Consider the following 23,456-nt stretch of genomic DNA (forward strand, 5'->3'; position numbering starts at 1 on the left):
CCTTTTAAGGGACCGTGGCCAAATTAATATGAATGGTTTGATTGGGAGTAATGAATTCGTTTAGCTGGAAAAATGTCTAAAATCTGAACAATATACCTTTATAGTGATTTACTGCATTTGACTTTAATGACTAATATTTTGATAAAAATAAAAGGAACAACCCATCTGGCAAGAAACATGAACCAGGAACACTTTATTTGGCGACAAAAAAAGGAGGCAGTTGGCCAGCTGTGGCCCCCGAGCCTCGAATTTGACACTTGCCGTGAGAGGCGTAGGATGCGGCGGCCGCCCCGCTAACACTGAAGCGGTTGAGGTTGAGCCTGTGACTGGTAACGTTCTTCTGGGGCTGGAACATGATGATGTGAACCTTGGGGGCAAACATGCAGCCGAGCACCACAAAACCGCTGAGGCTCACCGAGATGCACATGGTGGTCGTCTGGACCTGGAAGCACACCCATCATAAAGTCAACAAATCTTTAGCAAATTGACACAACTAATGACGTTCTCCAGTTATGAGTTGACAGATTTTTTTGTGTCTGTTTTGGGTGGCTGACTAACTGTTAACTTTTACAGTTTGCTTAACTTTAACTTTTTTAGTTTGCTAAAAATAATGTTCCCTTATAGTTTTGTGATAATTCTAAGGAATGCATGTCATACTTTGGTAATTCACAAAGGTTGAATTGAGGCAATTGGACTCTTGTTTTTGGAATCTTTTTTCTTTTCGTTTTCTGAAAATGCTCTTGAATGATCATTACGCTAAAAAAACAGTGTTTCACTCTTCGTATCATTCAATAAGCGACTGAAAGTGTATCAGTGACTGTTAGGGATACAATTCACTCAAACATCGATTCAATTTTCAGTTCCCGATATCAATTCAAATCTTAAATGACTCATTTTACAACCAAAAGACGTTTTTATTTGAATATTTGACATGACGTTGCGAATCGATTCTTTTTTTTTTACAAACGTGCATATTCTAAGCAATTTAAATCAATTTTAAATCCATTTTTGACGAATCGTTACATCCCTGTTGACTGTGGCTCTACTCGTCCACATGAAAGCATTACAATACAGAGACTTAGCCTCTCCATATTATTTTTTAAATAAGATTAGTCACCACTCAGAATTATTCCATTGGTCTAAATTTTTAGAACAGGAGAAATATCAATGGTATGTTTGCGTCTGGTGAACGGTAGTAAGTACTCTGTAGTCACTGGATGTGACATAGAAGATGGGCAGAAAGGCCAGCCAGATGATGCAGGTAGTGTACATGGTGAAGCCAATAAATTTGGCCTCGTTGAAGTTCTCGGGGCACTTCCTGGTCTTGAAGGCATATCTACATAGGAGACAATCATCAGAAACTATGCAGCGGTGACAAATAACCAAGTGCAAATGCTGCTGTTAAAGACAAATGAACACCAACAGGGAGGACGAAACTTACACAGTACACAGGATGACCAGGAGTACGTCGTAGCTGAGCGACAGCAGCATGCTGGCGTCGCGCACGTTGCACTTGAGGATGACCGTCTGCCGGCGCTCGGGTAAGGTGAAGCGTCGCGTGCCTGGAACTTCCAGCAACAGCCACACGGACACCATCACCAACTGCACCGAAATCAGGCTCAAGCAAATGAAGACCTGTGATGCAAGGTGAGAGGTTAGGATCTCGTTGAACTGCGTACCTGATGTTGTTTTGAACATTTTGGCCTTTGCTGACCTGAGAAGACGGGCTGATGAAGCGTGGCCTGGCCGCGCCCGCTCCGTCCTTGACACCGCCGAAGATCCTGGCGATGCGGTTGGTCTTGGTGAGCAGCGCCGCATAGCAGACGGCGAAGGATGTGCCCAGGCCGAGGCGGCGCAGAGCGCAGATGGCCGGAGACGGCTTGGCCAAGAAAAGGAAGGTCATGGTGTACGACATGAAGACGCCCAGGAGGAGAATGTAGCACAGCTCGCGGCCTGACGCCTTCACCAGTGGTGTGTCGTTGTGGCGGACCAACACCCACAGCACCAAGCCCGTGCACATGAAGCTGAAGGGGCAGATTTAGAGTTAGCATATCATGCATCAATATCAGCTAGAGTTTGTGGATGCAATTGAAAGATGTACAGAGCACACAGGAGACAGAGGACACACGCTTTTTGGAGGGCGAATGTTTTATTCTTCTAGGCTGCCTGATATAACCAAGTGATGACTCATAACGGCAAAAATGTGTTGGGACAAGTCAGGATATCGTTGTATTAACTGGAGTCATGACTTTAGTGCTGCATTAGCGTAGTTTTGTTCCGACTTCTATATACAAACGAGTATACCTACATCAAAACCAAAATTAGCATTGTAATCATTTGTTGGAGCACAGACATGATGCATCACGACTCACCCCACACAGGCGATGGTAATAGGCCCGATGGCCCACGCGTCTTCCCACATGATGTAATCCTCGGGGAGCTCGTAGCAGGATGTCAAGTCGTCGGTGGGCCACTGACCCGGAGCGCAGGGCGAGCATGTGAACTCGTCGGCCAAGTATTCATGAGGCTCGCATGCGGTGCAGATCCAGCAGCAGTACTCGCCTGAGAGGCACACAGCAAAAAAAATAACGGTGATGGGATTTCTTTTGCTCCCCGACTGATAAGGGTTGGTAAAAATGTAAGCAACGGCTATCCCACCTGCCTGCATTTTCTTCATCTCATTGCGCTCACAAGGGTCGCTGCACTGCGAGCTGGGTGCCGCCTCCTTGGGCCACTGAATCAGAGCGCCATTAAGACTCAGACTCTCGGCCCATTCGCCGACCGGCACGTAAGCGAAGCGCTCGCCTGAGCGCTGGTAGCTGAAGATGTTGTAGCGGCCCACGCCGTCGCCCTGGGAGTCGAATTTGACGGCCGTCTCGCTGCCGGCGGGGGAGAACGGGGCTGAAGAAGAAATGAAGTGATGAGTGGACAATTACACTCATGCCACAAGATGATTAAAGCAGCGAGCAGTGATGAACGAGCTCTCGAATCTTTTTGAATCCTCAATATAACCATAAAACGGCATACACCGCCCACATTAGGTGGCATGGGCCAAAAAGGATTACAATTTAGCATCACCAAGCTGTCTAGGATACTTAAATCAGATTGGGGGTTTGTTTGTTTGGTCAATTTTTGTTGAAGATGCTAGCATGTAAACAGAAGAGTGAGGACAGAGGAAGCCGAAATGCCATAAATGACAATCAAGGAGGGAGAGAGTTGAATCTCTCATCCTAACCACCATTTTTAAGGGTGTAGGCAAAAAAGATGATACCGAAATTCTGATTGGAGCTTATTTAGAAAAAAAATGGAATTTGCCATAAAATGGTGTTTTAAATTAGCAATAGACTTTTTCGTGCAGCATGTTACAATGGACATGTCCACTGAAATCTGTGTCGGTCGAAAAAACTTGTCTTGGGGGCTACTTTTTCTAACTTTGCAAACGGTGCATCGTTGGTAAGGCCTGGTGCTCGGGCCCTCATAATAAAATCGCGTCTGTGGTCGATGAGGCTGAAAAATTCACCTTGAGACGTTTTCATCAAGTATTTGCAAAGAGGCTATAAATGCCTGCTATGCTTGGCCATGTCTGCCTCTATCAATGGCCTCCAATCTGTCCCCGAGGCAACATCGGCACAAAAATCACAGCTCTGCAATGAGATCTGACAACACCTCACACCGAAATGCGTCATTAACAAAGGGCCCGTAAAATCATGGAGGCGTGGAGGCAGAGCGTGAGATCCCTGGGCATCGCTCTTGCTGCCCACTCGCTGATGGAATTGGCTTCGGGGGCTCCTCTGTGAGGGCGCTACGCTGAGGAAAAGCGCCAAATTGGTTTGTACACAAGTTGTTAGGAGAGGATTAGCGTGGACCCCGAGGACATAGGGCTAGATTGGAACATTGGCGGCGAGCAGGAATGGTAATAGAGAAGCCCGCCAGGAAAAGCAGGACCTAAGACGGTGACAAGGTAATGTCGAACGTGACACCGTAACGACCCACCGATTTAACACAAATGATGTCAGATGACACACCAGAGCATCCATATCAATGGATGAGGGCTAAATAGTAACCCTGAACCCTTAGATGCACAAGTGACTGGACCATTTATGACCCATTCAAGGACCCAAACTAGGGTTTCAAACTAGGGTTTTAAATTAGAGCAGAGCTCAAGCTGGCTACATTATAAAAAAATGAAAGAATTATAAAAACCACGTCCTATAACTAGTGAGATATTTGCTAAAAGGAAAAAAAGGCAGACCGCTGGCTCCAGCTTGCGTGTTAAGTGGCTCAGGCTAGCTGGGACTGGGCTGTGAGTGGCATTTAAATTGAAATCTCAGCTGGCGTTGACAAGCTTCTCCAATGGTGGCGAGACTTGGTACTTTTATGAAATCCATAAATCACAGAGACAACATAACTCTTACGTTACCGTCACAGGAAATTCTTCTTGTCAAGTCTATTTCGGAGTTTGGGGGGAGGCGATAAATGTTGGGGTGACAGCTAAATGAAAATGATTTAAATAAGCCTTGATAATATCTGCAGACGAGGAGAGGGAGATATGAATCCATTATACTGCCAAGTTGGCAGATAATAAAGTCTGTTAATAACACTAAAGCAATAAGACAAGCTGGGCCTCTTATTGGACATCTATACACACCAGCACAACAGTTGGCCACTGATTATCATAACGGCGGTGCCTTATTAAAATCTATGCTGAACCCTGATTAGCGATGTGTGTATAACGAAAACTAGAGATGCCCCATTTCAGAGGGCATCAGCCAAAACTTATACCAATGACCTTGCTTGAGTGGCTTTTTTGCACAGCTTGTGAGAGGGCTAACGAAAAACCTCGAGAGTGACGAATGTCAAGCTGAGTTCAATGTGACCACTCGTCACAGTGGGCAGCGGCGCTTTGGGCTAAGGCCTGATGCCAAATGCTGACATTCATGCTAACCCTGAATCTACATCACAGTGACAAGCTAATATCATGTTCAGCAGCTTTAAATTTCAGCCCACATTGGGGCTTAGCTTCTAAGTACAGCAACCAACCCATGCAGGGAAAATATGCAAATAATTGACACCCATGTAAAAAGGTTTGCTATTGACTATAGATAACGCAAGATGTCAGCAAAGCACTTTTTGTATTAGTTATGGCGTGACAAGATTAAGTCCCCCCCCCCCCCCGCAAAATAATAAAACAATATTTTTCTACTGGACATGACTGTTAAATCAAAAAGGCAAATTTATGACTGCTGAACTGTGACTGTGTGAGGATGCACTGTATGCTTCAATAAGGGGCTAATTATTGTGTAACAAAATACTGATGCATTTACGGCCATCATTCTTTAATAAATCACAATGGAAAAGATGAATGAGTAGTCTTTCAACAGCTTGTATTGGCAAAGCAGTAAGAGCATAGTACTTTAACGATTTATTATACACTGAAGCAGAAGGAATTGATAAAGGCTGTAACACTAGCCAACAGTGATCAAATAATTTATTAGCTGCAGACCTCTGTCCATGAAAAGATGGAGTAGCTGCTGAAAGTGAGGAAAAGGCAGCCAAATTGGCAAAAAAATGCAACACATTGAAAAAAGGGGTAGAAATTAAAAACACCGTTTATTCTGTTTTGGCATTATTGTATGTTTTTATACCCAGCAATACTGCAAAGTGTGATTTTTCTATTTTTAACTTAATGCCACTGGCAAATTTCAATGAATAGGAGTGGAAGACAGCCTCGCTAAGCTTGTCTGTGAAATTCAGGCTTGTAAACCATGATAGTGACCAACAGATTGTGGATGGTGGTATTGTGTGTAGAAGATCAAGATTAGGGATGAATTGCAGCTTGTCACAGAGAAATGAAAACATGTTGGAAGTTGGACAAGTTTAGACAGCTAACAATCAAACAACAGCAGTATTACCCCCAATGACTAATCGTTCTCCTTGCCGCTCAAAGCTGTGTAACTTTTTACTGTGATAGTCCTTACTTCCATTAAAAGAAAACTAATCAAACAATGTAAAACTTAGTAAGGATTCAAAGGTGTATCCGGGCTTTCATGCGCTCTCTAGTGTGCAGGTAACAAGGGAACAACACGCTTCAATTCAAAAGAAAAGCCGCTGGGTGTAAAAGAACGGGCTAAAAAAAAATGAAGGTCAGAGGTGTGATAGTGATATCTGTGCATGCAGTGATAATGGAGGATGACGAAATGGTAAAAAAAAAAAAAAGTACCATGAGAGCGAGAACAATGTCCTACAGCAAGTATCCAAAATGAGAAAGTGCTTATTATTCCAGATTAGGGGTGTGGTGAAAAGAGGCTTTTCCATTCCGAATGAGTAATTAATTATGTTCTCGAGCATGTCGGGCTAAGTCTTGCCCAAGGGGGATTGTGGGTATTAAAGGAGGGCAGCGAAAGAGAACACGAGATAAAGAGAGACGACGACAAAGGAGCTCGCTGGCTGGAAAAAGTCATCTAAAAGTGAGGAGATTAAGGTGTCCGGTTTGACTGCACTTTTTTTGTGTGATGCAAATTAGAAATTGTAATTAGGCGAGAGGATAGACAACATTACAATACATTACTAGAATACCTCATAGTGAACTATTCATTGCATTTGCAGTAAAATTGCAATATGGTAAAACAAAATAAGTGATTATACCTAGCTTGCTAGCACAATGAATACATTAATTGAATAGAAACCCTGGTAGAGTTGACACAAACAACTTTCACTTCTTAATGCACAGCTCCTTCTCAAAGTGGCCAGCACAATAAATACTTGTTTATATCCGAGATGCTAAACCTAAACAAGCTAGACTAAAGAACATGACTGCGTTTGACTTGATACTCACCTTTCAAATCATTTCGAAGTCTAACTGTAATTGTCATAACTGCTCCCGCCAGCAAAATGAATACATATTTAAATCTTGTCAAAGGGAGGCAAAATCCAAACCTTGTTTTGCTAATTATTTGGATACACACAATTCTTCCTAAATATTAACTTAATTCTAATCTATTTTCAAAGATAATGGGACTAAATGTATCTGTAATTAATTTTATAAAAAGAGAACTGTCTATACCCTGTATTTTAATACTATATACAAGTGATTTTGAAAATACTGTAAGGTACCACTGGTAAAAAAACAAACTCTAATTTATATGTATAGACACATATAGAACATAAAAATCAATCAATGCACTGCAGATGCTATGAATGGCATTTCATGGACAAAACCCTCCTTTTATATTCACCCCAGAGAGTTGCTGACCTTAGTACACCTGTGGCCAGTGCATGGCGCATAAAAGGAGCACACTTACAGATCTGGACATGGAGATGCACTCCTATGTCACAAATGTGCACACACAGAAACACACAGTCGCTATATTTATTCTCCTCGCAGAATTGATCCCCGGTGGGGGGGTTGAGCAGCAGCGGCAGCACACAAGGTAACCGAGATACAAAAGACAAAAGGAAGACTATAAGAGGAGATGCAAAAGCGTGGGTGAGGGGGAGCTGAGAGGTAAGGGTAAAGAAAGGCAGTGGGTGAAAGAGAATGGCAATAGAGGTGCCGGCGTTCAATTGAGGAATGCTTGAAGGACAAATGGAGAGCGGGATGAAGTAGGCGACAGACTGACGCAGAGAAATGGCGAAGGCAGGAGAGCAACCTTGTGAAGTCTGAGTGGGATGTGCTGTTTTTGAATGTAGCGAGAGAACACTTTCTAGGTGCGAAAGAGGAGGAGGAGAAGGGAGTCTGAGGAAAAAGATGGCGAGGGATGGATGAGAGAGACAGCGACAGTGATGGAGAAGGAGGAGATGAGAAAGGTTTTTCTCGAGCATCTTAACGTCGCAGTAAACTCTTTGTTTCTCATTATGGCCCCGGTGTCATGCACGCACCACTAACCACTAACTAGTCCTCCTACATTTTCCAGACATGTATAACTAAAACATTTGGGGTGAATAAAAGCAGTGTTACACCATGTAATGCGTGTGTGTCTTAAAGCACAGCTCCTCCTCGAACCTCCTCTCTCAAGAACAATACAGCCATGTTTAAGTCCGCAAACTGTCGTACCACGGGCTGCAATTGGCCCCCGGGACGCGGGTTTGAGACCCATGCTTTAGGTGAATAAAAACTCAGACAGGTTTCAGACACAGTACATGAATCACTTTTCTCATAACTTAATTGGCATGCAGCTCAATTTATTAACATAAGAATAAGAATGTGACTGAAATACTACTCATATTGGTCTTAATGAATACATGACAAAAAGAAAGGCTAAAACACATATGTATCGTTAACTTTGTCCTTACAATGATCGGAAGACTTAAACAGCTTAAACAATTGTTCTGTACTTGGACCTCTTTGAAGATAAGATGGCTAAAATAGCTATCGGCGGAAATACGAAATAGAGGATATGACTCTGACTGACTTGGCATTCTGTTTAGCCCCCACAAAGACAGGAAAACAAACTATGTCTCCCATGCATCATCACTATTTGTGTGCGTGTCTGCAATCGTCAACAGTGTCTGCTTGATTACCATAGCAACCAGCGAGATGAACAGAATGTGAACACACAGCAGTAGCAACCCGACTATGAGAACCACCTTCACGAGGTGTTCCAAAGAATTGTCATCCTCAATGGGGTTGACAACAACACAGAAACAGCTGCAACAACAAAAACAACAACAACATCAGCAGCAACAGCAGTGCGCTGAAAGCAACACACACTCGAGGACTGTTTTGCCCGCGGCAGCCTGGATATCTTGCCCTTCTCTCAACACTTTTACTCCTTCTGTGGACACGTGTGTGAACAGCAATGAAAAAGTAGCATTTAAACAATGATCCACTGTGTTCATCCAGCCATTGCGTGGCCTCATTAGGGTTGCGGATAAGCTGAAACTTGTGCCATCTGACTTTGGGCAAGTTTATGAATGTTTTAGGTGTTTCCTGATAAAAATCTATTAATATAGATTTTGGATTTACCAGAGTACTTAAAAAAAAGAAGAAAATAAACAGACAACAAATAAGATCGAGATAGACAGAAAATAAAGTAAACATGATTTTTCAGTGGCAACAGTTTCCAATCCAATGTAATAAATAAATAAAATAAATAAAATAAATAAATAATAAATAAATAAATAAATAAATAGAATCACGAGACCTGTCAGTGTTTCCACCACATTTGCAATGGTTTCCGCAAAAACATGCACCAGCTGGTATCTGAAGAGTTCTGACCCTATCTCCAAAATATATGAAGCATTAGAAATAATAAATGCTAGTAGTACTTGAAAGGACACGCATTAGATATTTTTAAATCAAAAGGAATGGTGTAAGACAATAAATACTTGAGTCTTTCCCCAGCACAAGGGAGTGTAACAGACTGCTTTGGAGTTAGAAAAGCTACCTCGTTCTCCTGTTAGCGCTGTTTTGATGTCTCGGTGCAGGAAAGAAGCACCTCTGTACCTGTGTCAGTCCCTGAGATGCTGCAGTTTATTTATACCACTCCCTCTGTAGCACTATCTGTCAGTCAACACAATACCGCACCACCACCCCTCTCCGGCTTCTCCGCTGACAGTGGCAGATGCAGCGGCAGGCAGTCCACTATAACGCAACACAACCAATCTCATTAGTGCAAGAGGGGAATAATATACCTTGCGGATTAGCCACCACTCTCATTCCTCAAAGCAACTTTGTAGTGGCGTGTCGCCAGTAATAGTTGTCAACAACTGTCTGCTGCCTAACAATACATGGAAATTAAGCCGATTGGTCTCAGGACTTGGATATGAGGCTGAGAAGGATAACGGCTACACAACATTTTGTTTTCTTGCCTTTTTGCGTTCTTACATCAGAGTTGGCAAATATAATTACAGTCTGTACTGAAGAAGTTCGGATAGGAAAGTAAAAAAGTAAAAGTTTAAGTACTGATTCAACTCCTTGACTTACAGTAAGTAAGAAGTACAGGCTCTGAATGATGAAATGTACCGGAGTATTAAAGGTTAAAAAATACCTTGCTGATAATTATAGTAAAACCTCTACTTCCGAACGTCTATACTACGAACTGGAGCTTCAAGAATTTTTTGCCTCTTCTTACGAACCAAATTCGATTTCCGTGAGCGACTCTCGCAAGAATGTTTTGCCTCGTCTTACAATCCAAATTCCACTTCCGAACCCGTGAGCGACTCTCTCAGAGTGTGTCTGTGACATGTCTGTGCATGTGTGTCATTTCCCAATTTCCTTATTGTCTCTACCCTTCGCTCGGCCACTCTCCGTGTTCCTGTGTGCTGTATTAGCATTAGCATGTTGACAAGTTCATGTTTAGTTTCATGTTCATGTTAGAATGTAGAAAACAAAGGACATAACTTTCCATCTAACCATCCATTTATATCCATGCATTTATATCCATGCATTTATATCCATTCATCCATATCCGTCCGCCTGCCCGTCCTCCCGCCCGCCCGGCCATCTGTCCGTCCGTCCATCCATTCATCCATGTCGCAGGAGTGCCCCTGGCTTTGACGGTTTTTCAGTAGTAGTAATAGTCTCCACGCAATCTTACCTGTGAAGCTGACGTTCAAGATGAAGTCCCGGTAGAGTCTGCGGCCATCCAAGGCCTTCATGTTGTCGCACAGCGTGCTGGTGTTGAAGCAGAGGCTGCGCTGCATATTGTTCAGGGCGTAGGCCATGGCATACACCGCGTTTACTACAAACATGATCTTGGACTCAGGCTCAAAGTTGACCTTGTCCATGGATAGGTCCTTGTCGCAGGGGTTCAGAGGCGCTTCCCCTCCACCGTTGCCCAGTGAGCACTGGAAGCGCTGCTCCCAGAATTCCTTGAACCAGGGGTTGCGGAGGTTTTTATAGGGGTTCAGACTGAGGAAGTAGCGGTTGAACTCTGGCACGTGGTTGGCGGCCAGCTCCAGTGTGATGGCTCCTTCGGCGGTCACCTCGTTGCCCTTAACGATGCTTTCCTGCGCCCCCCAGCCATCGCTGGCCACCCAGATGAAGGAGGCGTTGAGCCCGGCGGCAGCGGCCAGCAATTCCCGGGCATCGTCACTACGCAGGAACAGGACGGCCACACGGGCGTTGGGCTTCTGGAGGAGCTGGCGGATTACGGCTTCGTATGACTTCTTGGCGTTGGAACGTCCCACCTGCAGTATACGGATCCAAGCTGGTGAATGAATAAAAGTCCACCAATACAGAGTAAACACACCGGGTCAAGCTAATTGTTAAAATGTTGTGTTTCTTTTTCTTCCTTTACAACAGATCAACACTGAAATAATGATACAAGCTATCTGATTATGGTTATCGGTATCAGGAAAACGTACAACAATGCACATTAATGACTTGTGATATGATTCGTATCCTAATCATATCATATCTTACTTTCTCCGACGTGGCAATGCAGATATTCCTCATGCGGGCCTCCTGCTCAAAGGCTTCAATGCCCGTTTCGCCGTAGTCACCCTCCGACGCCACCGTGGAGACGTAGGTCCAATTGAAAAAGCGCAGGATCTCCGCCATGGCCTTGGCCTGGTAGAAGTCGGGTGGCACGGTGCGGGCAAAGTAGTCGTATCGGGTTTTGTCGCTGAGCTTGGCGCTGGTGGACGCGTAGCTTATTTGGGGGATCTGGAAGAGCCTGAGAAGGTTGGCAACCTGGATAAAGGACAGTTGACAAAATCTTGAGGTCTTTGTGTCATAGGTGATATCAATGTTATGCCGAACTGATGTTCTGTGTCAAAAGTCTCATTTCAGCCATTGGATTATTTTGGTCATAAAAATTGTTTTGTGAAGCGGGAAAAAAAAAGCGGATAAATCACCCTGGATGTTTGACAATGTTGATTTCACTTTATGAATGTGCAAACAGAGGCCCTTGGCAAATCCACACAATAAAGAAGTCGAGCTAAATAAAACTAGTGTACCTTACACTCCCTTCACAGATCTCTAATACAGCCCAGTGAGAACAAAAAAAAAAAACGCTCCAAAACATGGAAAACAACCCCCTTTGCAGCACAACAGTCACCAGAAAATCCCCCAATGCCTGTTTGTAAGGAATCTTCCTAGTTAGATGGCAAGTAAAAAAGGGTATACAGAGGAGCTAATTGATGTGTTTCGCTAATGTCAAAATACATCAAATGTGGAATTATTCAGTGTCATGGACACATACAAGCACACACTCTGCATTCCTCTTCTCGCTGCTTTGAATTGGCCAGCGGGTCCTATGTATGTGTGCGTCGGTTTTTAATTAAGCGCGTTAATGAAAGTTTGATCAAAAATGACTGCTGGCCCTTCATCAAAAAAAAAAAAAAGAAGCTTGGAGTGTAAAACCCATAAAAAAGATTCTTTAATTAATTCATTTCTCCCCCCTTTCAAAGATAAAATGTCAATATATTTGGAAGGTTGCTGCTGACAATTGTGAATAATGGGATTTGGTGAAGATACCAATAAAGAGCGACGAATGACACACGCACGCACGCACGCACGCACACACACACACACGCACGCACACACACACACACACTGTATGTACTGTATGTACACAGTATGTAACAGTCATGTGGTTGTCTTGTACGTTTCGCTTTCTTTAATTCAACCTATCACTTCACGCTAGTTATGAATGATGATATTCTGGTCATCTCTCACTGTGTTCACTGTGGTGTGGTGCAGTGCGACCCGTGAGCTGCTGGGCGAACCTCATAGTTAACAGAATGGTTACTGAGCTAATTGAAATGCATCGAGTAGCTAATTTGAATCGTTAATGATCACTCGCACTAAAAGTTCACGCAGGACTGACTCATGCATCATATGAGCATCTGAGGCAGTGGAAACATCATAACCACACACACACACACACACGCACGCACGCACGCACGCACACACACACACACACACACACACACACACATACGAACAGATGCCCTCAAAGACATGTAAACAGCACAATCAAACAGGCAAATATACACACAACCATTCTTTGATGGATTCTCCCATCTGCTGTGATCCGGCACAATGAAAAAAGAAGCAACGGACGAAGAACAAAATGAGAAGAAAATGTGTCTGCTGCCTAAGTAGACGATAAAAGGAATAGGGAAAATGGATGCAACAGTGTGACAGTTCTGGACAAAAAAAAGAAATCCAAAATCGCAATATTGTGATGTGGTAATATTTTTGCTCATTGTAATCATGGTACATAATATTTGGTATTTATGTATTTATTTTTAACTTTTTTGTCTTGAATTTTTGTCAATACTACCTCCAAAACTTTATAAACATATTATAAATTGTAATCATAGTGCATAATATTTGGTATTTATGTATTTATTTTTAATTTTTTTGTCTTGAATTTTTGTCAATACTACCTCCAAAATTTTATAGTATATATTTATAAATATACACAGGACAACAATGCATTGGGAAATCAATGAATTTAGTGACAACGCTTGCAATTCAAAACAAGCCGCAAAGCAAAAACCTTTGTCATCTGTTTTCTCAGTAAATAGCAATTCTCACTAAGTTACATTACCTATTCTTTGCAGAAGATAAAGAATAAGGTAAAAGGGAAAAATAAAAGAATATGAGTAAGTCGTCAAAAAAAAAAAATCGTGCCACACCCATTTCCCAGTAGCAAATCCCGGAATATCATTTTTATAATTTGGCATTCTCATGATTATTTTGTTCAGTAAAATGGTGATATGAACCACCGCCCGCTCCCACGCACAGAGTCAGACACATATTGATGGCTGCTTATGACGGCGTGGGCAGGTTTTAAGCTTTCAAACTGGGGGTTGATTTAAATGTCACGGAAGGTCAGAGGCACATCGCTCCATTAGTTGCCCCCTGAACAAGCAGGACAAGCAGCACACTTGAGGAGCCGGCCGGGATACTATTGGAATGTGCTGCTGATACGAAAAAATAACATTCAATAAAAATTGGTGCAGTGTGGAGACCGTTTGAAATTCAAGTCACATCCACACTCGCGTGCATTAGGAAGAATACCTACTCTGTGATTATTGGTAAAATGTAAACACTTCAATGAGAAATACATGTGAGGAGTCACACCGACTTGAGAAACAAGACAATCGATTGCCCCAAAACAAGAAAAGCTGCAGCTAATATTTATTTTTATATTTGATATTTAATCTATTATTACCTATTATTTCATACTATAGTTTTTTTGTCATCAAATATTTTTGGGTAAGATGTTCTATATATATTTTTATCTTTCATCCAATATTTTCGTCCTAATGATTTATCATTTTTTCTGATTAGATTTTTTGTTTTGGATTTTTTTTTCTAATAAAATATTCCTTGTAGTGTTCCTAATGTTGGTGCACTCTTGGCAAATCCCTGACACGTGATTACAATAGCCGTATTAACTTGAGCAAGAAGAGTGATGCGCAACAAAGACTGGATTCCCAGCAGCAGACACACTTCTGGGGTGTTTTCATCAGCTGCCTCTGGACGCAGCAGGACAGGAAGAAGAAGAGGAAGAGGAAGAGGAAGAGGAAGAGGAGGAGGAAGAGGAGGAGGAGGAGGAGGAGGAGGAGGAGGAGGAGGAGGAGGAGGAGGAGGAGGAGGCTGAGGTCAGCACAGAGTCTCCAAATAGCCGGCAGAGATGCCTCACAATGCACATAACAGGTCTACAAACAAGCCAGCTGTCAGGTGCCAAATGCTTAATCAGCCCTCCGCGTTCTCTTTCTCTCGAGTTTATCAAAGCAAAACCTCTAAGGAAATGCAGAATGTGCTTCTGCAGAAATAGAGCGGCTTGCAGTATAATATTAAAGGAATCAAGTGAACATTTTAAGAGGATAAAGGTCCTTAAGGGAAGACATTTTATGAGTACAATGGAGAAATTTGAAGAGGAAAAAATCTTAATACACGTAAAAAAAAGTCTTGATGGGATAATAAATTGTCACCTATGAGTACAAAAGAGCAAAAAGTTGTTTTGTTTTGAAAAAATAAAGTTGTACCTACTACAACTTTAAGAAGAAAAGTTTAATAATTTTATAAGAATTAAGTTGAGCAAATAATACAAACAAAATGCTGTGATGTAGTAAACTTGTGATTTGTGAGAATAGAGTCATGATTTCAAAATCAATAAAGTTGCAGTAGAAGTTAGGTGATTGAGTTGAGAAAATGTTTTGATTCCACGGAACATGACAAAAGTTAAATAAAGATGGTTAGAAAAATGTTAAGGAAAAACAAAACAAAAATATGAACATGGAAAAAGAATACACACCTTTCATAAAATAATCTGAAAAAATGATAAACTAAGTTTCAGCCATTAAATTAAATGAAAAAATTGTACAAATCGTGCATGGTAGCAATATTTTACACATAGTAATCTTTTCAAGGAAGAGAATTTTCCAGAAATGAAGTCGTAATATGAGAATGAATGCTTGCTTTCACGAGGAAAAAAGTCATTATTTCTTCCTTGTAATGAATGCTTGTAGTTATAGTTTTGTATTCAGAATTTTCTTTTCCCCGTAACACTCCATTATCAGCAGATACCTTGGCAAGCCTTGAAATTGTATTAATTCCGCTGAATCAATAACACCACGTGCATTCAAACGCAATAACAAGCAATTTTCCCCATGAAGGAAGAAAATGAGTCTTCTGTCATTTATTGGCTGTCAAACTGGTCAAACACAAGCAGACAAACAATCCTAGCGAATGCTATAAAGATGACAGGTAGAGAGATAAATAGATCACCCATCACAGCCTTGCGGTGAAATTTCGAGCTAACAACAAACAGATGCATTTAATTTGACGTTTAAGCTTTTGCTTTTAAATATCTAAACACGTTGGTGAATGTAACTCGCTGTAATTAAGTGATGAATTAAGTAACTATAACTGAGTAACTGTAATCATAACTAAATAATGCAGTAAATAAAGCATAGTAAGCAAAAAAAAATCATTCATCTGAACAACATTCCGTTTTGGCTGCCATGTGTGCAGCGTCCTGTGTTACCTGGATGGAGACGCTGCTGAAGGAACCGCCGATGACGCCAGCGATGGCGAGTGGGCTGTCATCCTGCAAAGCGTAAGAGCCGTCTGGACAGATGAACTCTGAGTCGTCCACCTTGGTGAGAGACGCGCGCACAAACTCCAGCGCCTGCAAGAATGCACTCATTAAAACTGCATGTTGGGGAATCAGTCCATAGTGAGCGTTATTAGATTTGTAAAGGCAGAATGTTTCATACAGTACTTGTACACCAAATGAACAATCAGCATATTATTATTGATAATAATAATAATAATAATAATAATAATAATAGGGCGGCACGGCAGGGCACTGGTTAGCACGTCCACCTCACATTTCAGATATGCAGGGTTCAATTCTAGCTCTGGCCTTCCTGTGTGGAGTTTGCATCGTCTCCCCGTGCCTGCGTGGGTTTCATCCGGGTACTCCGTTTTTCTCCCATATTCCAAAGACATGCATTGTAGGCTCATTGACCTTTCCAAATGGTCCTTAGGTGTGAGTGTGGATGCTTGTTTGTCTATTTGTGCCCCGCGACTGGCTAGCAACCAACTAAGTATTTAAGAGAGTTTCATTGCACGTGCGACCAACCTGCTCCAGTGCGTAGGTATCTCGCGAGCACGTGTCCAGGATATGGACGCCAAGCGAGACCCCGGGCAATAGAATGGGATCCCGGTTGATGGCGTCGATAGCAAACAGCATGGCCTCCAATCTCTGGATTCCTCGGTCCTCGTTGACACGGCCGCACTCCTCCATGCCGCCTCCTTTCTCATGCACAGGGAACAGGCCGCCCAGCACCAGGTCACCTTCAATGCGGATCTCCCGGCGGGACGGCGGCGGGTCTCCGACAGACAGCAACACGCCTCGACACATCATCACCACCACAAGAGCACGGGCCACCATGATTGGGGGTTGGGAGTGGGGCTGGGTGAGGGGGTGGAAGGTTAGGGGTGAGGGGCTAAGGGTGGAACGGTGGGGGTCACTTGGAGGTCCATGAAACGCTAGAGGACGACAGGCAGAGAATTGCGTGTTGAGGGATGCACCATGAGGGCATCAGCCCTGCAAAATAGAAGACAAGTCATCTGGATCAATTATACTTTTATTAAATAAAAAAAATAAAAAAAATATATATATATATATATATATATATATATATATATATACTGTATATATATATATACATACATACACACACACACACACACACACACACACACACACACACACACACACACACACACACACACACACACACACACACACACACACACACACACACACAAACACACACACAAAATGTCTCAAAGATGGACTTTATATCGTAATATCAGAAAGTAGGCAGTGATGCATCTGCTGCCATGACTAACACGGATTTGGAATTGTTTGAAGATTATGTCTTGCTGATCTCCAGTCAGCTATCCTTTAGATCACATGGTCAACCTTTTCCTTCTTCAGGCTGTGCGTGGGTGTGGAAGTGCGAATGTGTGTGTGTGTGTGTGTGTATCCATTGTATCAGGATCAGACAGCTTAGATGGCTGCTCGATACATGAGACTACTCATAGCACAAATCAGAAAAGATGCTCTAATCTGATCTCGCTTGCAACACTTTTCCACTCTCCCCCGGCGAGTGTGTGCATGTGTGTATGGACGATTGTGTGTGTGTGTGTGTGTGTGTGACAACAAGGACATCTGATACTAGCAAGTTCACGACTCAATCAAAGTTATCAGAGGCTGTGTTTTGGCTGCTGTGTTGACTAACGTGATACCCGACCTTCACCTTAAATACTAAAACTTGAGAAAAAGCAGCACAAATTGGTATAATCGAGCGGAACACCACAGAAACAACTTCGACACATCACATATATGTAAACTGTATGCGATTCTGTTGAAATATTTTTGGTAAAATATTTTGTCCTCCAGGAAACCCTCGTATCCTCTTTTGACCAGCCGCCACTGCTGCTACAAAAACAAACAAAAAAATCGGTTATTTGAGTGTCTGCTGGTTTGTTCACTGAAGCTCTGCTTAGCTGACATGTCAGTGTTTCAGTGTAATCAGTATGACATTGAAATGTGTAAATTTGGGCTTTGAGCAATACATAGGGGGATTGAGAAAATAATTCATAAATATATTTTAGAATGTCAAATCAAATGCTGGAGGGGCTCAACTGCGACTACACAGATTTCTGACGGGGCTATAGCCAAAGCACCGGTCAGAACATATTGTGGGTGCAGTATTATGCAAATTCATCACAATTCACAGTTTACTTATAGCCACATTTTTTTTGGAACTCGGCAGCTCACAATAGATTTACTTGGTTATTTAATTTCACACTTGATAGGTGGGCAGTTTCTCCAGAGACCCAACTTTTTGTTTACAAGCAATTAAAAAGTCATTTATGGCCTTTCGCATTAAAGAAAATGTTTTTCTTGGGGCGGCTTTTGTATTATCAGAAAGCAGGTCTTATCATGCTTGGGAAGCTTGACAACAACTTCTTTAATGGAATCAATGAGTTGCATAAAAGGTCAGAATCAATGCAATAAGGGTCTGGAATTGCCTGAATTGTATCTACCTTCACGTGTTACACAGAAAACTGATCACATCGATCCTGGCACAGCTCGGCGGTCTGGCCCGCATTGTAATGACGTTCGAGTGTAAGTGAAACATGAAGGTCGCAATCAGTCGATGGAAAAGGTCACACTGCTTCCCCCTACTTGCGAAAAATACCAACATTCAGCTGAATCATAGTTTTGATCTGAATCATACACACAGCACGGGTCATTTAGCAGTAATAATGCTTGCGTTATTAGCGGTAATGCAGGAAGCACAGTGGGACTGGGTTTAGCTTTGCGCTAACAGCAAAAAGCTTTGACTAAGTATTCTCACATATAATTGCTGATAGATGCCTCAAGATATGCATGCGGTAAGGTACTAGTTTTTTCTACATGAATCTCAAATCATTATGCTTCCTTGTAATCAATATACCACAGTAGCATCAAAGGGTTACAGTAAAATATTGCTTATACCATTAATACAGATCTGTTACATTAACTGGAGCGCAATTGGGCAGCAATGATTATGAAGTGCTGCCTCCACGAGGGAAAAGAACATTTGCGTTTTTCCTGTATTTATGGAGGATTGTGTCTTTTTGCGGTTCACACTCACTTTTCCAGAAATGGGGGTGCAGCAAGAAGCCCCGCCCATTAACAAAGGCCATATTTGCCGTTGGCCATGCAATAGAGACGGCGGGGTCAAAAGTGCCAAGTTAAGAATCACATTTGATGGGTTAATTTCAGCTTTGCCAGAACAATAATTGACAATAATGCTTGTTCTCTGGGGTATTTTGATGAAAACATGTCACAGACACCTGGGTAGTTTTTCAATTATGATAAAAATGTACAATATGTCTTCTTTTACGATCACAAAAAATCATAAAGGTTGGGCCTATAAGTGCAAGCTTGAATGTGACTGTTTGTGCGTGTGTGTGTGTGTGTGTGTGTGTGGGCAGGTAGGTGGATGAAAGCTTCCCTTTTGGATGTAGGCAGCAGAGATTTTTCTTCAGGCGGCTGCCATTTCTTTACCACTCTACTCTGTAATATGACACTCACGTAAAGACAAACAGCCGCCCACACAAGCAAGCACACACACACACGCAATCGCACAGACACACACACACACACACACACACACACACACACACACACACACACACACACACACACACACACACACACACACACACACACACACACACACACACACACACACACACACACACCTCTGCGGCTCCTTTAACTAAGGAGTTGACCTAAAAGCAGACTATTTCTATGCCGCTACCTCTCTCTTCTTCTTCCTCTGCGCTTTCTTTCTCTTTGCTACAGACGTCTGAAATGCTGAGCAAACAACATTAAACGACCATTTTAAAAAGGATCCAGGCGCTAATCAGACATTTGAAGAGAGATTTGTATGATCGAGCCGCTCTCGCCTTCATAAACCCGCAGGAGGCGAGTTGACTTGTGCGATGATATGCATGCAGCATTGAGACTCAACAACAGCTCCAGTATATGCTTTGTTTTGAACTTTTACGTAAGAGATGTCGAGGTGTTGTTATATAAAAGCAGCTGAGTCTCTGAACGACGTGCATTCCTCAAAATTGGCCAAATGGTATCTTCTACTTGGTGAAAGGAAACTTTTGTTGTGTTGCTGTCTCGGGGTTAACAGAGCCAACACATTACTCTTCACATCTAACTAACAATAGAAACGGTCCAGCGTCAATTGTTGTACAGTCTGGCCAAGTTGGTAGAGTTGCAGGACCAAAATACAGTTCTTGCATGTGACATCATCACTCATACTGTACTCTCAAAAAGAACATGCTTCCAATTTCCTTCCTTAGTTAGTTTAATTATAATTTGTCATATTAGTCTAAAATAACTTGTTAATTTAATGTATTCACTATCCTTGTAGTCATTATTTTGTTCCATATGCATCTGTTGTGAAATGCGCTGTGTAAATAAAGTCGTATTGTGTTTTATTGTATTGTAGAATTTTCTAAAACTGAACAAAATGGGGTAATATTTATTTGATGAGACTTGAGTTACGAGTAAGTGCCTTACCTGAAGGAAGAAGCAATGGAGCAGATGGCAGCTTGCAGCTAAAGCATCATTCCCACACCTATTGAAGACAAACATAGATTCAGGTGTGTTGTAGTAGGGTGACATATAAAACAAGCATGACACCGGACCCCGAGGACCGGAATTGCCTAACCCTGATATAGACAAACAAGAGACTTTGTGTCAATCAATTTCAGGGTACACTGACAATCAACGAACCAGTTGCCGGCTTGTGTCAAGGCACATAAAGACAACAACAAACATCATGCTCTATGGATTTGAATTCTAATTGACATTCATGGACAATTTAGAGTCTTCGAGTCTCGGGCGTCGGACTACGCAGACAAAGCCCAGGGTGAAACTCCACACAGGATGATTTGAGCTCATATTCCAGAATCTCTCAAACGTTAGGTCATCGTGGAGTAACGTACATTCTACTTGAGCTCCAGTCCGAATGAATTCCCCTCATTTTGGCGACCCTTAAAAAAAGCCAGTCCCATCCATCAGCCAACCATTCCATCAGCCGGATGACGGCTGGCTTGTCACAGGCAGAATTAGCCATCTGTGTGTGACATCTATCAAACTTAAATGTCACATAGCAACCCTGGGAACAATGGTGGAGCATCATTCAAATGCATTGCCCCCGGCCGGCTCCAGTTTGATTCATACCCAGAGTGGCGGTGGAAGCACCAGGGGTGGCCACAGGATGTTTCCAAGTGGAGCCACAAAGAGGTGCTACAGGGACTACAAACTCAAACAGACACTACATGTAGATTTGATTACCAAAAAACAGAAGACGGTCACAACATAGCCACAGTAATATTATTTAACATTTTATACAGAGGATATAAAAAATAGCAGAAGATGGCAAAAATCAGTACTACTATCAAAACTTTTAATTTGAAGGGCAGCAGAGAAAGCACCAAAGTCGATTGTGGTTATTATCATAATTGCCCGGGCCAATCCAAACAGTGACCCACTTGTACACCCTTTGGTCAAATTGGGATTATAGCACGGTGCCAACATTTGGACAGGAAGACAACCTCGCCACTTTAGCTGTGGACAGGCCACAAATGTCTCACTACTTATTTACCTGCAAATGACGACACACACACACACATGCTTGCACATTCTTCTCTCCTTCTTTTCATCAATTATTTAAGAGTCTGATCTCTCTCGCAGAGACATCGCAGGCGTGCATCCCACCGGACTTTCCTCCTCGCTCAGTGAACGTCTGCCTATGAATGGTGCTGAATGTAGAGGAGGGCGGGTGTGGAGGAGCACTGCAAACCGTTATTGAGACTGTGTGTGTGTGTGTGTGTGTGTGTGTGTGTGTGTGTGTGTGTGTGTGTGTGAGTGCGTGCGTGCGTGCGTGTGACAAAAGCAGCAGCGATCTTCAGGCACTCATCATTAAAGCGGAAGAAACCGCAAAGTATTAAACACACACGCACGCACGCACACACACACACACACGCACGCACACACACACATACACACACACACACACACACACACACACACACGCACACAAAAAGCCTGAAAAGCAGAGAGCACTACAGGAAGCCTCCAAGATAATTAGTTTAGTGTTAGAATCATAATGCATCTGAAAAATTGATACACTTTTTAGGAGTTGTGTGGGTTACTCTTCAACTTGAATTTGAGGTAAAAAGGCAATGCAACAAGAAATGACTTTATATTGTGCTTCAATTATGAGAAAAGACAGCACAATCAATGGATTTAACAATTTACGGCATTTTTATAAAAAAAAAATGTTGTTCAACGCAAGCCATGTGGTCAGTCAGCATTACTCATTTATTAATTGTATATTTGTAACTAAATTATTTTCTTTTCACGGTCTTGGTTTTGTTGTTTCACAAAAGCATAAATTATTCTCAAACATGTTTTCTCTACTACTAGGTAAGAAAAAAAACAACCCATGTTCTACTGCTGATTACTAAAGAACAGAAAAAGCCAGAAAAACAATGTTGAGTGCTAATCTTGTCACAGAACACAATACTACTATTTTTGGCTTACTTTCTTGGCATACATCAGTGATGGCAGTGATAAAAGTTGCGAAGCCAATCATATAACCAGGAACAGAATTTATGCCTCAAATTTGAAAAGGAGATTGAGAAATTGAGACATTTGCAAATTCTCGTGAGACTAAACCACAGTATAGTGTTGATTTTTTTTTATTTGGCTTTTCTTATGACATTAGCTACGTATATGGCACACACTTACACTAGCATCACTCCAAATTTCCCATTGCTGAGCTTGTATGCTGCACAGTCCAGAGAGAGGTGCTGTGGGGAAGCTACAAGGCTACGCACACACACGCACGCACGCACGCACACACACACACACACACACACGCACATGTCAGCATCATCAAGGTGCTCCAACAGGAGCTCATGTAAGCATATTCCTGGGCACAGAAGTGCTGAAACACAAGGCTATGTTGCAGACTCGCCCCCTCTCACAAAACACACAGCTTTTGAACACACACAAATACAGTGCTGAGCGCAAGCACCCCACCAGCACCCCCTACTCCCACCTCACACACACACACACACACGCACACACGCACACACGCACGCACGCACGCACACACACACGTATTATCAAGGTTTACCACACGGAATCAAAAACTCACGCCCACTCCTACACCTTTTTGGGTCCACCTTTACTGCCCTTATCACAGACACACAAATACATGTGTGGATGTGTGTATCTGTATTTGTGTGCATGCGTGCATGAGTGGCCTTGTAGCTTCCTAACAAGAATAAAGTCCCATTAGATATTTTTCACTTACTGTCAGAGTAGCAATTATTATTATTTATACTATTTTTTAAGTCTATGTAGATTGTCAGTCATCCAGATAATCTACAA

The 23,456-nt window shown here is 42.4% G+C and overlaps 1 protein-coding gene across 1 annotated transcript in view; it reads right to left on the bottom strand.

Annotated features, from left to right (window-relative positions):
- grm3 (glutamate receptor, metabotropic 3) overlaps positions 1–23,456 on the bottom strand; it is a 28,282-nt gene that overhangs the window by 2,975 nt on the left and 1,851 nt on the right. The window contains exons 2-12 of the mRNA XM_037253962.1: positions 20,571–20,628; positions 16,551–17,018; positions 15,951–16,094; positions 11,366–11,635; positions 10,539–11,130; positions 2,659–2,901; positions 2,373–2,562; positions 1,715–2,024; positions 1,442–1,635; positions 1,204–1,336; positions 262–442 (exon numbers count right to left, since the gene is read on the bottom strand). Coding sequence (XP_037109857.1) covers positions 262–442; positions 1,204–1,336; positions 1,442–1,635; positions 1,715–2,024; positions 2,373–2,562; positions 2,659–2,901; positions 10,539–11,130; positions 11,366–11,635; positions 15,951–16,094; positions 16,551–16,862 — 2,569 coding nt within the window. The 5' untranslated portion in view covers positions 16,863–17,018; positions 20,571–20,628. The remainder of the gene's footprint in view (positions 1–261; positions 443–1,203; positions 1,337–1,441; positions 1,636–1,714; positions 2,025–2,372; positions 2,563–2,658; positions 2,902–10,538; positions 11,131–11,365; positions 11,636–15,950; positions 16,095–16,550; positions 17,019–20,570; positions 20,629–23,456) is intronic.

This window comes from Syngnathus acus, chromosome 6 (genome assembly GCF_901709675.1).
Source record: "Syngnathus acus chromosome 6, fSynAcu1.2, whole genome shotgun sequence".
NCBI lineage: Eukaryota > Metazoa > Chordata > Actinopteri > Syngnathiformes > Syngnathidae > Syngnathus > Syngnathus acus.